This window comes from Brassica rapa, chromosome A09 (genome assembly GCF_000309985.2).
Source record: "Brassica rapa cultivar Chiifu-401-42 chromosome A09, CAAS_Brap_v3.01, whole genome shotgun sequence".
NCBI lineage: Eukaryota > Viridiplantae > Streptophyta > Magnoliopsida > Brassicales > Brassicaceae > Brassica > Brassica rapa.
This window is the reverse complement of record NC_024803.2, coordinates 27,786,322-27,802,905: the sequence shown is the minus strand read 5'-3', so window position 1 is coordinate 27,802,905 and position 16,584 is coordinate 27,786,322. Positions and strand designations below refer to the sequence as shown.

At 32.6% G+C, this 16,584-nt stretch overlaps 2 protein-coding genes across 5 annotated transcripts; both read right to left on the bottom strand.

Moving 5' to 3' along the window:
* Positions 1–316: 316 nt before the first annotated feature.
* Positions 317–2,675, bottom strand: LOC103840446 (60S ribosomal protein L18a-like protein). 4 transcript variants are annotated; one of them, XM_033281392.1, is made up of 6 exons: positions 2,247–2,672; positions 2,094–2,150; positions 1,819–1,891; positions 1,343–1,457; positions 1,185–1,243; positions 317–356 (listed from the first exon to the last, which is right to left on the bottom strand). In XM_033281392.1, exons 1-6 carry the CDS (start codon positions 2,437–2,439, stop codon positions 332–334), a joined length of 522 nt encoding a protein of 173 aa, XP_033137283.1. In that variant the 5' UTR covers positions 2,440–2,672; the 3' UTR covers positions 317–331. The 4 variants fall into 4 exon arrangements, with proteins under 4 accessions (XP_033137283.1, XP_033137282.1, XP_033137285.1 ...); XM_033281391.1 differs by having other exon boundaries at positions 1,819–1,900; positions 2,247–2,659; XM_033281394.1 differs by lacking the exon at positions 2,094–2,150 and having other exon boundaries at positions 1,819–1,900; positions 2,247–2,675.
* A 2,151-nt stretch (positions 2,676–4,826) lies between these two features.
* LOC103840445 lies at positions 4,827–8,011 on the bottom strand. The gene is made up of 3 exons (XM_009116954.3): positions 7,771–8,011; positions 5,813–6,337; positions 4,827–5,610 (listed from the first exon to the last, which is right to left on the bottom strand). The coding sequence occupies exons 1-3, from the start codon at positions 7,883–7,885 to the stop codon at positions 5,021–5,023; spliced, it is 1,230 nt and encodes a 409-aa protein (XP_009115202.1). The 5' UTR covers positions 7,886–8,011; the 3' UTR covers positions 4,827–5,020.
* Positions 8,012–16,584: the final 8,573 nt, after the last annotated feature.

Sequence of the window (16,584 nt, the reverse complement as noted above, 5' to 3'; positions counted from 1 at the left end):
AAATCTTGTTTAATGCAGACATATTTTATGCTTGTAGTGATCTGTTTGAACATTATGGTTATTTCAATAATGATCATCGGAAAAAAAAAAACTTCAAATCTCTCTCTCACTCAAGGGAACCTGACTCTGTTTACACGCCATCTCGGTGTCCTAGTACATGTTGTGGTGTATCCTATTGGAAAGAATAATCCTGTTCTAGGAATGTACGACCAAATACTTTCTTTTCTTGTAGCTTAATAATTTTTTTCATTTCACTAGGCTTTATTTTCCCATGATCTAGCTTGATTTGTTTTTCCATTTCACTAGACTTTGAAACATGTCCAATCCAACTTCAATGGAACTTGTATAGTTGTATACTGTAAATATTAACAAAGCAGATCACAAAAATATATTACATGAAGATGCCACCAAAGGAATCAATAACATATTCATCAGAGTTGAAAGCCAATAAACACAACACAAAATAACAACATTTGCTTTTGTAAATCACTATGTTATGATGATGCATATACGTTATTGAAATGTGATTTGTAAGGTAGTATCTATCACCAGCTTGGTTTTAAATGGCGACCGCTATGACCGCCATGGCGCTTGGCGAGGTCTAGCGATGTCTTTATCGCTTCAAGACCCCAAGGCCAGGCGAGGTGTCCAAAGCGGTCGCTATTGTCGCTATACTCGTAGCTCCTATAGCGTGCAAAGCGACGCTTCAAAGATTCTTCTCAGACCAACTTGGTTTGTGGAGAGTTAGATTACTAAACCAACCTAGGTTTAATAGAGTAGGTGTGCCGTGTAGTATAATCTATAGTTAGTATCCTAATTCAAACTACTATAAAAGAGTTAAACAACCCTATAAGCTATTCCTCAGATATTTCTCTACTGTTCTCTCTATTCACGGGTTTAGCTCTTCTTTGCTTTTAGGGTTAGTTCTCATATTCTAAGTTCTTTTTCAGTCATAAAGTTTTGCTCAAAATTCCCTTATGTCTCAACTCATTAAACTTTATCAATATCTTTACCTAACTTAGAGTTATGGATAGAAAATTATCACTCTCTATCTATGCTTACGTTTTTCAGTACCGTTTTTAAGTTTATACACAAAGCGAACGCTTTGTGTCGCCATGGCGCATGGCGAGAGGCGAGACACTTGTTGCCTCACCTCGCCATGCGCTATTTAAAACCCAGATCACCAGATGATGTTAATATTCCCAGCCATCCCGAGCATGACGGCAATCAAATAGACAACGGACTGGAAAAGACATGAGACAGCAAAATGACATGTATAAGAGACTAAAGTCGTGTATCTGCAGCAAAGGTAATGAAAGAGACAGGAGATCGAGAAACTCACAGCGATAGAACATGCAACGTAACCAGCCTTCTCGCGATGATCAACAGATGTGAAAAGAATAATAACAGCACCGAGATACCAAGGGATCCCACCGAACAAGAAGCCCATAATAAACCTAGGAACAAAGCCAAAACAACTTAACATTCAAGTGACAAGCATATGAGAGAATGACAAAGTTTTAAAACTACAAAAGTATCCCACAATAATGACTAGAGATCAGAAGGACCTGTCAAAGGCAAGTTCCACAACAAACTCGCAGTTTTCTTTGTCACAACTAGATATATAATGATAATATTCTAAAATCTACTAACCAAGAACCGAGATTCCACAAGTTCAAGCTTAATGTTTGTTTAGATCTTATACACGAAATAATGAATCAAGAGGATCAAGTGAATTTCGAATTAGGCAAGACTTGTAAAGTAGAATTCATAACGAGAGGATACATAAGATGCAAAAGAAATAAAGAAGGAACTCACAAGAACCAGCCCATGCCAAAGCCACAGCAAGGAACAGGAACGTCATGCTCTCTCACCGGTCTAACCTCAACAACTGTATATTCTAAATACACCAAAAACCAAGAATCACTACCGTACAGCATCATCATTAACCAATATCAAATTCAAAATGTAACAAAACCAACCCTCATTATCTGGCCATAACACAATCAAATCGTACATAGCAAATGTGTAACGTCACATACAAATTCAGAAATTAATAAAAAAAGTTAAGAATAAGATATGAAGAAGTATACGAGGAACAAGAGGGTATCCTTGAGCATAATTCACAAAACCACCACCACCACCATGACCTGTATCAATCTCAAACAGGGAACGATCACAAAACAACAAATACGCAAGAGATCATATAGTAATCAATCACACAACAATAAAATGATAAAAGGAACCTTGGAGATTTTGATAACCATGTACAGGAGGAAGCAAGGGACTCGTGGCAATAGGTTGTTGTGGAAGCGGTAGTAATTGCGGTGGCGGAGCGGGAGGAGGATAATTGGCAACGCCTTGAAACGTTCCGTAATAGTATTGTTGTTGTTGATTCACGGTGGTCTCTCTAGTTTTTGCTGACTCCTCGTCCATCATTCAGACAGATCCGATCAATCTAATTTCCCCCAACACGAGCGTGAAGCGGAGACCTGAGGATTATCCAATTATTCCGCCGCTTTTGCCGACGGCGGATAGATCGGCGATGAAAAGAAAAAGACTTGAGGAAGAGAGACGAGACGAGTGAAAGGGATCAAAAGACGAGGATTGAGTCGATTGACAAACCAAATCTTTAACCGGCTTCACTAACCAACTCTTTAACCGGGTCGCCGCAAATCAATTGAACGAGAACAACTTATTGGTTGCTTAGAAGCTTATACATCCGGTTACTTCAATTTTTAGTTTGGTTTGGATAATAGTATTAGAAAAAGGGTTACAGGAGGAAGAGGTCTTCAGTTTGGTGGAAGGACGTATCATCGAACATGAATTTTATAGGGCGGTTCGGAGTGGTGTAGTCAGACGTTAGAATTGTCGATTGTAGAATCGTCTATGTAATATTTCTCATCGTTGTAATATCATAATTAATCAGATATTAAAAAAAAATTGATTCCGGTTTGTTTTCGGTTTTCAAATAATATAAGTTAAAAATAGACTTTTCAAATTTTTCAGACAAAATATTTTGTAATTTAGATAATTTTTAACATTTTTCAATAACAGATATTTGTGTATTTTAATTTTTTGATATTTTAAATTTAATATAATTAATATTTTTAGATATATAAACTATGTTTATTTATCCATCTAATTCTCGTTCAGTTTCCTTATAGCTTAAATTTTTTGGTTCAAAAGACAGATCGTCAGGTTATTCGATTTATATGTCCATCACTAGTTGCTTACGTCGAGTAAACATATTTCTTTTTCGAATTGTTGTTTTTTACTCCTAACCGGTTCGATTTTCGATTTATATGTCCAGCACTAGTTTTTTTTTTTTTGAAAAAATGTTAAATTAATTCAAACAACTATGTCCAGCACTAGTTGCTTATGTCCAGTTAACATATTTCTTCTTCTATTGTTTTGTTTCTCTCGCTTTGAAACTACTGAATCTTCGAATATTGAATGGTGACAGGCCGGTGGTATTATAAGCAAAGGTGACCTCAGAATCTTTTCTCTGATGTACAGTATACATCATTCACTGAATCACATAAACCCAAGTCATGAGCCCCTTGCTTTTGATTCATGGTGAGTCTTAATTCTCAACAAACGCAATATTCTCAGTGTCATATGTCACTCTGCGGCCTATTGTAAGGAATATATGCCTCTTCAATCTTGCTTTCTCATCCTTATCCACACAAACCCTTTTGTTTTGTATACAAGTTCGGACATATTTGTCAATGCCAAAAATCACAGTGGGTAGGAGGTTGATGAGAGCAGGAAGCTCGTTGCCTTTATCACAATTAGCTCTCTTTCTCATCTCTTCCATCTATTTATCAACCCTCCATAATAGTTAAAAGACACTTTTTTTATCATGGATTTGCTACTAAGAACAAGAACTCACGCTCCTGACAACCCCAGATAAACAAAGTGAAAGAATTCAATAACTTCAATAATAACCCAAAAAAAATCACATATAAAACAACAAAAAAAAAATTGATTTCTTTGAAACAGAAAGTAATCCGCATTTGTAAATGATGGAGACGGAATATGTCAATCTACACAAATCAATGATGAACAAACCAATCATCAATAAGAGAAACTCATATTCTAATCAAAAACATTACCAAAACATACATCGAGTGCTAAACAGAACTTGCAAAAAAAAAAAAAAAACAGATTTCTTTTTTATAAAGACCACAGCATAAGAAAAAGAAATCTTTATGGTGCAGATATCAAAAAGAGAAGCCGAGAAACAAAACAATTGGAACCAAAACAAAATTGGAACAAGGGAAGTAGAAGATGACTGAATCAGAAAGAAGCTCATTTGAAAAGTCACTCAGACTGAGTATCCGGAAGATTCGGCATAGCAGAGTTAAAAGCTGCTGCACCAAGAAACATTCCAAAGGATACAACAGACTGATCTTAAGTACCTGCTATATCTCATCATCTTCATCATCTAATACTCCCGAAACGAATAAAACAAAGCTACAGTACAACACTAACTCTAATCTCTACGTCTCTATATCCGAAAATCATAGATCCAGAAATCTTAAATGTTCATGAAAGCTAAGAATGGGAAAAAGAACGAGGAATCCTAATTTATTAGCTACGAGAATCTACTCATGAAATCGCCGTGAGCATTGCGGACTATAGAGTTAAGAAGTGTATTTGTGAATCGGAGACAACGGCTGAAAGAGAAGCAGAGCCAATTTTTATATTTGTAGAGACGAGCGGACAAGTATATAAACCCTATTCTTTATACCAAACCAAATCGAAATGTATAATCTCCGGTACGGTTTTTTAATTGACGTTGGTCACATGTTATGAATATATATATGCAAAAATAACTCAAAATTTTTAACATGAGAAGTTTCTTATTTTACATCAGAACATTGATTTTGAATAAAAATGAAGACTTTCGAATTTCTAGAATGCTTAACCGGATAGATAAACATACAAAATCCTGGAAGAATTCTTTGTTCTGCAATAACATGAGCGAAAACCGGGAAATTTAAATCCCGACTTACTAAACTAAACCGATAACCAGAAGAACAAAAACCGAAACTCCAAACCCAAAACCAGCTCCGGTTTTCTTCGACCCTGCGAACCAAACTCTGACGTCATCGATCACAGGTCCACATAAAGAGCTCATATCATCAGTCCTCGTGTTGTAATAAACGCTGTAGAACGCGACTCTGGTTCGGTCAGCCTTTGCCGTGAAATTCAAACCGACTTTCTCGAAAGTGGAGTTTGCTTGCGCCATGTAATGAAAGTTCTGCGCCTGATCGCCTGCGAATGCCATTATAGCCAATGGTTCCTTGCATTTATCACCTGCGTGGCCGAGGGAGAAGGACAATAAGTAAGGCTTATCTGCTTTGGTCTCGACCATTTGCGAAATAATCCCTTCTTTCCCTGAGAGAAGCTCCACGGCTCGTTTGCCCCCTGGAACCGAGAAGTGATCTGAGTCCACGAACCGGACCGCCCGGTTCGATTCAACATTCCAACCCGGAAGGGACGACGTTTCTTCGTCGAGATTCGTCGGAAGTAAGACACCAAGTGACGTGTTCCTGAACATCCATGGACCTTCTTCAAAATCTCCATTTATAACCGCGTTATCTGCAAATGTTTTAAGTAAAGGCGAAAATGATCAATCGAAGAACTTGGGTCCATAATAAACAAAACAAATAAATTCGAGCTTAAAAGGGAAATGGTAAGGTTTCTTTGGTGTAGATAAAAGTGAACAATTTAAAAACTTAAGTGACAAAATAGTAAATATAGAGAAACTAAGGATTAATTTTGGTAACAAGAGAGAGTTTACCTTTGAGTTTATCAGGAGTGAATAGCTTCTTGATAGCAATATCATCGATAATGGGCCCACAAGTGGGGTCATCCTCCATGCCAGGGTTCTTGAAAACCAACCGAACATGATCCTCTTCGGCTTCAAACGCCCACGCGTATGGGTCCCACCCCTGAACGTTGTACAGGGTCTGCAAATCCACATCCCGTGACGCCAACGTGTCACCCTCGTTTGCGTTCACTGACGCCACCGACACGTTTATGGACTCGAGCTGAGCGCACGTGCGAGCCGCGCTGAACGTGACTGAGTAGACGGAACCTTTCTCCACCGTCAGTTCCTGGCTGATCTCTGCGTCGTTGCCTAACCGTACGGCGTGACGGCCTTGTGGGACGATGAGGATCATCCCTCCTTGTTTCTGACCGGAGTTGATTAGCTCCACCGTGCCGTTGGATTTCCAGCTTGGAATCTCGCCGGGACCATCAACTACTCCGTCGTCAGGGAAGCCACTTGACGGTGACGTTTCGAAGTCGCCGTTTATCACCAAACCTATAATAACAGTTTTATTACAGATAAATCAGTAATTAACTCAATGTGTTAAACTGGAATATCTGATCAGTGGCATAGACAAAATCTGCGCAAAATGCCAAGCTATCACGTTCAAGTTTGTTTTTAAGTTAGCTAGCTGTGTGAAAAGAGACATCTTTTCTGTCTTTCTCAAATTGATAGTCGATTAGACATAACACTTTAATTTACTTGAGAGAAGATGATAGGTACATGAAAATAAGGAGAAGACATGAGGCTCGAAACGTCTTATACGTGCCCGCCCATAGGGCCCGTGTCGTCTCGCTAAATGCTATAACTTGCGGGACCACACATTGTCCGAGTTGGGTCTACCTATTTCAAGACTCCTTTTGACTATATTACCAACAATTTTTTATGTCTACACACAACACAAAATCCCAATTTACTTCCCAATCCAAATAGTGAAAACAGAGACAAATGTAACTTTCGGTGGAAAAAATAAAGAAAGCGTGTTGAAAAACTCAAACAAGTGTTACGTGACTTGGGTCATTTAGATGTCGTTTTATGCAGCACTATGTCGTTTCAACACTACAGCCCAAAAGACCACCTTTTAATGGGCGGGAACCCTTCCCCTTTTCTTATTGATTTTGACATTTTCTCTCATTGTCCCCTTTTCAGCTTTACAACTTGAAGTAGTAGCATTCAAGAACTTCAAACTTATAAATCTTATCTTAAAATGTTAAAATCAACATTCTCACACACACAAAAAGAGTTTCCAAGACAGTTTATTTGCGGATGTGAATTAGAGAATAATCTCGTAAGCCTTGATTGAAGCACAAGGGCTTCTTTTCTAATTGGTTTTCCGCCGCCGAAAGAATGAATGGTTTATTTTATTATTAATTGACAATTAGATCCAGAACTTTCGTTTCTTTTCAAATGCGACGGACTGAATTAGAAATACCAGATTTCCCCAGAATATATATTAATACTACTTGCTTAACTGGAACTGTAAAATGGGGATTCTTCTAGATAGAATGTAGCTTGTTTACTGCTTTTACTCGACATCATAAGTTCTACTTTGACTTTTAATCTTAATCAGTACATAAACTTTAATTAAAGCTAAAAAAAAAAAAAAAACTTTACTTAAAGCTTAGCAAGTAGCAACAGTAAAGAAAATAATTAAAGCAAAACCCTAGAGCCTAAACTCTCTATTTAGTTCCTTAGCTCCATTCAATGTTTTTTTTTTTTTTGCCTAAATCAATACTCTGAAAGCAATCTCTTTCAGTTAATATCCTCTGTTTTCGAGACAGAGAGATGAATCTGTTGGAGAAATGATAAATCGAATCTAATAAGCTAATTGAATAAGTCATTCTTTGGAAACCCATAAACGATGTAAAAAAGAACCATCACACAAATACCGAAAAGAAAATAAAAAACAAAGGTAAGTGAAAGCGTACCATCTTCTACCAGAGGAGCCTTGTCGGTGGCGACGGCGACTGAGACGGCGAGGGAGAGACTAAGAAGAAGCATGAAAATGGAACTCCATTTGCATCTATTGTTGTTCGGAGCCATTATCTCTTCTTTCTCACCCTCTAGTGTTCTCTCTTTTATCTCCCACTTCTTTCTCTTTCTATTAGTGTGAAACGAGAAAGTGTTTCTGTATGTTCTTTTCGGGCAGCGAGCAAAGACAGGGAAGGGTAGTGTCCTTTTATCCAAGATTCCGCACTCCTTGTCTTTCTTTCCCATTATTTTTGTATTTTCACATTTAATTTCCTTTATATTCAAAGCTACTTACAGATGTTTTAGACAACATGCACGCATAACAAAAAAAAATTAAAGAAAACGGTAAGAAATGTTTCTTTTAACTCTATTATCTAAGTAAACATTTGTAATTATTGTTATAAATATCAGAGCATGGTGGAATCATGAACTAAACTTAGATAATTTTATTCACATTTGCTTCTCTTTCTTTTTGTCGTTGGATGTGTAAAGATGTGAGATTAAAGTGAAAGACTACTTTTTTTTGGGTGTAAGAGAGACTTTACTTTTGATCCAACTCTTTTTCCTTTAGGGTGTGGAGTGAATTATTACTTTGAAAAATAAAGGTTTTTTAACATCTTCACTTTGTCACTATTTTAGATTGACCTATAGAGAAAGAAAAATAAGTAGAAACCCAAACATATAATACACAATTTGGTAAGTACTTGTTGGCAATGTGGGACTTTATGAGAAATTAATACAAAAATAAATGATATGATAATTAGATGTGATTATTTTATAGTAGATAGTCCAAAATGAAATATCACACATAAAGAAGTAATAAATTTTATTTTAATAGAAATACTAAATTTTTTTATAAATAACCTATTGTTTTAAATATTATAAATTTATATTTTATATTTTCTTATACATATGGGTTAACTATTGTTTGTTTTTTTAATTGTACAATAAATTATTTTCATTATATTTCCAAATTTGATTAGTTAATTAATTGAATGATGGTAACAATCATTTTGTTTTGTTAATATTTCATATATACATATGCGTTTATTACCTTCTAGCTATTTATCATCATTTTATATCTAATATTGTTTGTTACTATTTTCCGAACATATAACAGTATAATTTCTTTTAAGAAGGTGTTATAACAATATAGTGTACGTTTTTCTTCCCTTTTTAAACAAATATTTTATAATGAAATTGTTACCATATAATTCTTAAACATAAAGTTAGATTCATCTCATTTGGGATTTGCTCCACTTAAACCTGAATTAGTTTGAACTTTTTTAAATTTTTAAAATTAAATAAAGTTGTTCATTTAAACCCGTAAAATTATGTTATAAGCATTTAAAATATTTTCAGTCAAAAAAAAAATTTCCATTTTGAAATTATATTGGAAGTATATTTTTATTAAAAATGTTTAACTTATTTATTTTTAATAAATTTTATGAAAATTTTGATTTTTTTTAATTTTTTGAAAACATACCTATTTTATTTTATTTTATATAGTATCACGTTAATACTATGCTAAATTTATTATTTTGTATCCTTCTACTAATCATAAGACATAATATTCAAATTATATAGGTCTTAATCGTATGAATTTTAACCAATGGTTTTTAGTGGATGCAAAATTTTAAAATATGGAGGTTAAGATATCACGACAAACAAAAAAATTGTTACCATATAAACTTTATTAATTTATTAATAAATTCTAAAATATATTAAAGGTTGATATTTTTTTATTTATAATCATTTAAACAATTTGCATTTGTCACCATGTTCAAGAAATCTTATATATTAAAACAGAAGTCATGACTTCTTTTCATGTGTGATTTTTTTTATTTGGACCATTTCTAAAAAATATCATATTTTACATAATTTCATTATTATATCTTTTAATATATAATAAAATATATTAACAAAATCTTTTTAAAAATCTTCTTAGAATTTTCTTAGAATCTTTTTAATGTTCTAACAAAATCTTTTTAAAATCTTCTTAGAATCTTTTTAAATTTACATTCAAAAATTAGTTAGTTTTAATTTAAATTATCATAAAATATAATCTTATATATTAAAACAGAAGTCATGACTTCTTTTCATGTGTGATTTTTTTAGTTTGGACCATTCCTAAAAAATATCATATTTTACATAAGTTCATTATTAGATCTTTTAATATATAATAAAATATATTAACAAAATATTTTTAAAAATCTTCTTAGAATCTTCTTAGAATCTTTTTAATGTTCTAACAAAATTTTTTTAAAATTTTTTTAGAATTTTTTAAAATTTACTTTCAAAAATTAGTTAGTTTTAATTTAAATTATCATAAAATATAATTAGAAATTAAAATTGAATATAGTTTTGGTTTATAAACGAAAATATTTATATTAAAAAAAATATTTTCATGTTTATATATATATTTTATGTTTTAAAAATTCAGGACATGACAACTATATAAGTTTTAGTTTTGGTTCAATAAGACAAATATATAATAAGCAACATATATATGTGATGATTTTAATTTACAGCATGAAAACTATAAAATTATTATATCTGGCATAATTATACAAACATTTAAATATGTGAATAACATTAAAAATATGTAATAATTATGTAAAACAAATATCTATATATATAATTGTGAAAATATATACCCGCACGGTTGTGCGGGTGGAAATCTAGTATATACTTATAATATAATATTTTAATTAAATTTTAAAACTTTATTATCTTCAAGTATAAGTACATAACTGATAATTTTTTCATTAACAAAATACTGAATCTAGAAAATATTGTTCAAAACTTAAAAGGTGTATTTTGGAAAGTGAGTAAGATGATATATTTCTAATATTTAGCATACTATTGTTTCTGTTCCATTCTACCAACATAAGATAAAAGATTCAATTCATATATATTTATATTAACGCAAAGAATTTAGTTAATAAATATAGGGCAATTGTCAATAATAGCATCTTTTGAGTTTTTGTCTCAAAAATAGTACTGAAAGGAGAAAGTCACAAAAATGACATTCATTAATGAGTAAAATATCTCTAATACCCTTGGTTTAAAATTAAATAAACAAACAAAAATAAATAAAAACAAATAAAATTTAAATTAAAAATTTTTAAAAAGAAATTTTTTTATAGTTTCAGATTATATGTTTTCAGATTCAAAATTTTTTATAATTTTTTTTTTAATTTTTATTTTTCGAATTTTTTTTTTACTTTTACAATTCAAAAATATTTTTTGAAACTGTTTTTTAAATTTTTATTTTTAATTTTTTAGTATTTATTTTTTATTTTATAAAATTTTATATCATAATTCCAAAACCTCACCTTTAACTCTAAACCCTAAGATTTAAATTAATTAACTCAAAAGGTATAAGTGTATATTTACCTCTTTAATGAAACCTATTTTTGTGACTCTTAACCTTGAGTGCTAGTTTGGGAACAAAAACTTAATTTGGTGCTATCCTAATCTTTTTCTCATAAATATATGCACTATGTACCAAGTAACCTATTTATATATGTATATATTTGATAGCTAATTGTTAAAGTGAACACCTTATATTCATTCATGCAAGCAATATGAATCTTTAGACTTATATCTGACGATTAATCGTCAATGGTGGAGGACTTATAAGTAACATTGATTTTTTGGACAATTTAAATAGGTTTGTATTTGATGATTAAATTTATATAACTTCTATACTGACGGCAGTATATATTGTGGTAAAAATATAATTATGTTCTTAAAAATGATAATATGATTTAAATAAAAGGAACGTGAATATAGGCAGTGGATCCTATAAATATTTTTTCATTAATTATATCTTCAATTAATAAGTTTAGTAAAAAAGCAATGGTATTATCTTGTAAATAAAACTAAAAGTAAGGGCAGAATCCTATTAAAAATTCTACTTTAATGATATAGATTTTATTTATTTTAATATATCATTATTTATAATTGTACTCATTTTAATATTCAAACTTTGTTATTTCCCCAAAAGTATTAATAAATTTTTAAAGAAAATTTAAAAATTAATTTTAAAACAGAACTTAATTTTTTATTATTATTAGTTAGTGTTAAGAATAAAATTATCTAAATTGTGGATGATACTAATAATTACTTTATTATTTTAACATGAGATATTTATTCATTCAATAAAAATAAAACAACTAAATTTTGTAAGGCTTTTCAATATTCAGATTTTTTTGATATCCAGCTTAATACTCTAACTAGTTATTTTTTTTTGGTAATACACTAGCATTTAAAATTATGCTCGTTTTAGTACTTAAATTCTGCTCTTCTTAATAAGAAATATTAATAAGTTTCAAAAAAAAAAAATTTAAAAGTAGATCTTAAAAATTTATAATTTTATTTTAATCAAAAATAAAAGTAACTAAATTCTAGATAATCTTAAAATGCTAGTTTTAGTTTTAGTATCAAATTATTTCCTTCTGTAAGTTAAAACTAATTTATTTTTTTCATTCAAAATTAAGTTTTTTTGGTATTTATAAACGTTCCCTATTATAAATGTTCCACTTTTACCATCCGAAATTAGTTTAAAAATAAAACTTCGTATTAAGAGATGTTTAAATCTGAAACCCAAAATAGTCAATTTTGTACAATATACACCAATACCTCACATAATTTAGCAACAACTATTATGATATCTAATTGTTGTAGAAGATTTTTTCTATTCATGTCTAGCCCAAGAACAAAAACCAAGTTTTTTTGGTAAAAGACAAAATCCAAGTTAAACTACTTTTGGAAATGACTGATGGAAATTGCATGAAATATACAAGCAACGATTGATTTGGAATTTTGGAGCATCACACCCTTAAATTTATAACTGGAGGCTCATTAGATACGCAAACTTACCACTTGCATCGAATTAAATGAGGAATGGCCGGGTTGTCCATCTGCCAAGCCTTCGGGTGCACAGCTTGGTCAGGACGGTTCAACCTATGAAAACCCCATACATGACCCATATCAAGTTTCTCTATAACCGATAAATGAACAAAAACTTATCCACTTATAGATTCGAAACAAACTTCTAGAATCTAAACAAATATTTCTTAAAAATTCTAGGCAGAACCGACTCCGACTTCCACTAATATAGAAACAATTTCTTTTGGCCCCTATGTTCAATTAAAATATGTGAATTTTTGTTTTCTCTAGTATTGCTTTTGCCATAAAAGGGTTATATTCTTAGAGGAAAAAGAGTTTCTATCATTGAATTACAAAATGGCCTACTTTGTTCCGGTTGTGAGTTCAAGACATCATAGTGGTTCAAGTCAATCAGTTCTTTTTATGGGAGGTGTCTGGCCTATTATCGGTAGATGGTTTAGGTAGGATTGATGTGTCAATGTGTGAGATTGAAAGTCCTCTTTGGAATTATTTCTTAGTCAGAGTTCAAGTTTCTTTCTATTGTGGTCGTGCTATCTTGGCATCGGCGGTTCTCTTGATTGGTCTCGGTGGTGGTGTCTCCTGTTCAAATGTTCTTCAGCTCTTTCTTTCGATCAAGCTGTAGTGGTTCTTCGTTCAGTTTGAAAAACATTTTTCTTCGGAATGTTTTTGCTTTTTACAGCTCTTCTATTTCATCATGTTTCTGGCGGCAAAATACTCATCAGGTTGTTGGTGAGTGTGTCTAGAAGTTTTTGGTGTGGGTTATGATCTTAAATATCTCTAAATTTATGTTGAATTCTCTTGTTTTTAAGTTGTTTTCAGTTCCTTTCGACTTTGATAATTTTTTAGGTTTCCCTCGTTTGAGTTTTTATCACTAAATGTCTTCTTTTGGGAAAGTAAGTTTTTAAATCCTTAACTATTTGGAATCAACACTTTTAATACCCAACTGTCACTTCAATAGATTTGGTCTCGAAGTCATAGGTGACTGCGCAAAATTAGACTTAAAAACTCAAACGTTAATTACTAGACAAAAATGTTAATTGTAATTTAAAAAATGACCGAGTTTGGCTTTCAAAACACCAAAATCCCTAAAATTGATTTTCTTCATGTGTTTATGAGTGAGCAGAAGCGATTCACGGTGACTGTAGATCAAACAAGTTTACTTCCTGTGAGAGGATGGTGAAAATGTACTACGGGACTCATACATGATTGAGCTTAATCGTTTACCTTTCATTCTCTACCGAAATTAGAATTCTGGATGCTCTACGAATCAATTATTTTTCCAACTTCCACCACTAGTTCGGAAGTAGATTTTCACCATCCTCTCACTCGAAGTACACTTGTTTGATATTCGGTCGCTGTGAATTGCTTCCTCTCACTTAGAATCGCATAAACATAATCAATTTTATTGATTTTGGGGGTTTTGAAAGCCAAATTCGATCTCTTTTCTATTTACAACTAACATTTCTGTTTAGTAATTAACTTTGACTTTTTAAGTCTAATTTTGTGCAATCAACCATGATTTCAGGTAGGGGTGGGTGTTCGGGTACCCGTTCGGGTTCAGATCAAGTAAAGTGTCCACCCCTATTTTCAGGATTAAATCTGCGCAAGTGATAGTTGTGTATTAAAAATACTGATTTCAAATAGTTGGGGATTTAAAAACCTATTTTCCTGTATTCTTTTGCCAGTTTTTTTTCTTGTTATCTTTTGGGCTTTGTTTTATGTGTGGGGCTCTATTGTAATCTTTGTTAGGCTTTAATAATATAACTAGATTTTAATCCGTACGTCCGTGCCAATAGTTTTTCATTTTATAAATGTAGTTGATATTATTACAAATGTTTTCAATATATAATATCTATTTTAGTATTATATATTGTGTAACTCTATATATTATTGTTTATATTGATTTTTTGGCATTATTAATAGTATATAGTGATTTGTTTAAGAGAAAATGACACAAATAACACTAAACCAAGTTTTCCTCCCCAAACTAGCACTCAGGATCAGAAGTCACAAAAATAGGTTTCATTAAAGGGGCAATTTACCCTTATGCCCTCTTCTTTAACTAATTTAAAAAACAAATTTGAAATCAATTGTCGCCGTCCTCGTTTCATCGCTTCTTCTTCTCCTCATCGCTGTCTTTCGTCGTCGTCGTCTCTCCGTCGTTGTCGTCGTCGTCTCTCCGTCGTCGTCTCTCCGTCGTTGTCGTCGTCGTCTCTCCGTCGTCGTTGTCGTCGTCGTCTCTCCGTCATCGTCTTCGCCTCTCCGTTGATCCGTCGTCGTCTCTCCGTTTATTTATCGTCGTCGTCGTCGTTTCTCAATTGATCTGTCGTTTCTACGTCTATTCATCTCATTCTCTCTCTTGTGTGTCTGATTTGATTAAGGTTTGAATCATTTCATTTTGTTATACATTATCTAGGTTTTGTTATATATTATTCATTTGTTGATGAATTGAAGTTGATTTTGTAGAACAATGGAAGTTTTGTGCATCTGTGGACAATGGATCTCAAAAGAATCTCTCCAGTGGGAGTTTCTTGTTGATTTGAAGAGGAATGCATCAATCATTTCCATAGAAGAAGATCTACTGTATGAAGATTTGATGAAGATTGTCTCTGAAGATTTTAGTGTTAAAGAGGAAGAAATCAGTTTGAGTTATGGTTTTTCATTGGATAAGAAATGTATTATTGAAAGTTTCCCCCCACTCTCGATAGGTAATACTCGTCAGCTCAGAACTTTCATTTCCAAGACTAGAGCATTTGATGGAACCTGTCGTTTGTGTGTTAAGGTTTGTATGATTTTTTTCTTACTTAGACTTTTCAGGATATGCTTCATAACCAAGTATTATGCCTTACATAACTACTTGACTTTTGCAGGTTAGTACTGATCCAGCTAGCTGTAACACTCAAGCTTCTGATACATTTGCTTCTACTGTTCCATTGAATGCCAATCCAGCGCTTCTTTCTACTGTGCAGAGTGAAAAACAGGTACATTGTCCTTAATTCCCTTTTTCTGTTTGTGTTTGCATGATATGCTTCATAATCAAGTATTATGCCTTACAGAACTACTTGACTTTTGCAGAGTTTTCTATATGAAGGTGTTTCTACAGTTCCTCTGAATGCTCTTCCGGATTTTAGTACTGATTCAGCTAGCTGTAACATTCAAGCTTCTGATACATTTGCTTCTACTGTTCTATTGAATGCCAATCCAGTGATTCTTTCTACTGTGCAGAGTGAAAAACATGTACATTGTCCTTAATTCCCTTTTTCTGTTTGTGTTTGCATGATATGCTTCATAATCAAGTATTATGCCTTACAGAACTACTTGACTTTTGCAGAGTCTTCTATATGAAGGTGTTTCTACAGTTCCTCTGAATGCTCTTCCGGATTTTAGCCCTGTCCATATTGGACTTTCACCAAACACGAGAGTAGCTGGCGATATTAAGGTGAATAGCTATTTTAAGACAAAGAGAGAGTTGATGTTGAGGATGAAGAAATGGGCTTTAGAGTGGAAGTTTGAGTACAAGATTGTCTCTTCTAACAAGTCAAGAGTGCTTTTGAGTTGTGTTGATGAAAATTACACGTGGAGGATGCGTGCTATCAAGCTACATGTTTCAGATTTTTTCGTTGTTAAAAAGTATGTTCATGAGCATACATGCGATACAACACACAGGAAAGCCAACCACAGACAAGCATCTGCAAAGTTGTTGGGTTCTTTGATTTCCAGCAATTATGGAGAAAAAAAGGAAGGTCTCAAACCGAAACAGATCATTGAACAGGTCAGGATGCTGCATGGTGTTCACATCAATTACAAACAAGCTTGGAGAGTGAGAGAAGAAGCTCAGATTTTGGTTAGAGGGA

Bases quoted from the DNA above. Each gene is read 5' to 3' on its own strand.
- LOC103840446 (XM_033281391.1), bottom strand. From the start codon at position 2,439: ATGATGGACGAGGAGTCAGCAAAAACTAGAGAGACCACCGTGAATCAA. The intron at 1,458-1,818 runs GTGAGTTCCTTC...CTTTGTTCCTAG, and splicing joins TTTGGCATGGGCTGGTTCTT to GTTTATTATGGGCTTCTTGT. The intron at 357-1,184 runs GTGATCTGGGTT...TAATATTTACAG, and splicing joins GGGAATATTAACATCATCTG to TATACAACTATACAAGTTCC.
- LOC103840445 (XM_009116954.3), bottom strand. From the start codon at position 7,885: ATGGCTCCGAACAACAATAGATGCAAATGGAGTTCCATTTTCATGCTT. The intron at 6,338-7,770 runs GTACGCTTTCAC...CTGTTATTATAG, and splicing joins GGCTCCTCTGGTAGAAGATG to GTTTGGTGATAAACGGCGAC. The intron at 5,611-5,812 runs GTAAACTCTCTC...AAACATTTGCAG, and splicing joins CACTCCTGATAAACTCAAAG to ATAACGCGGTTATAAATGGA.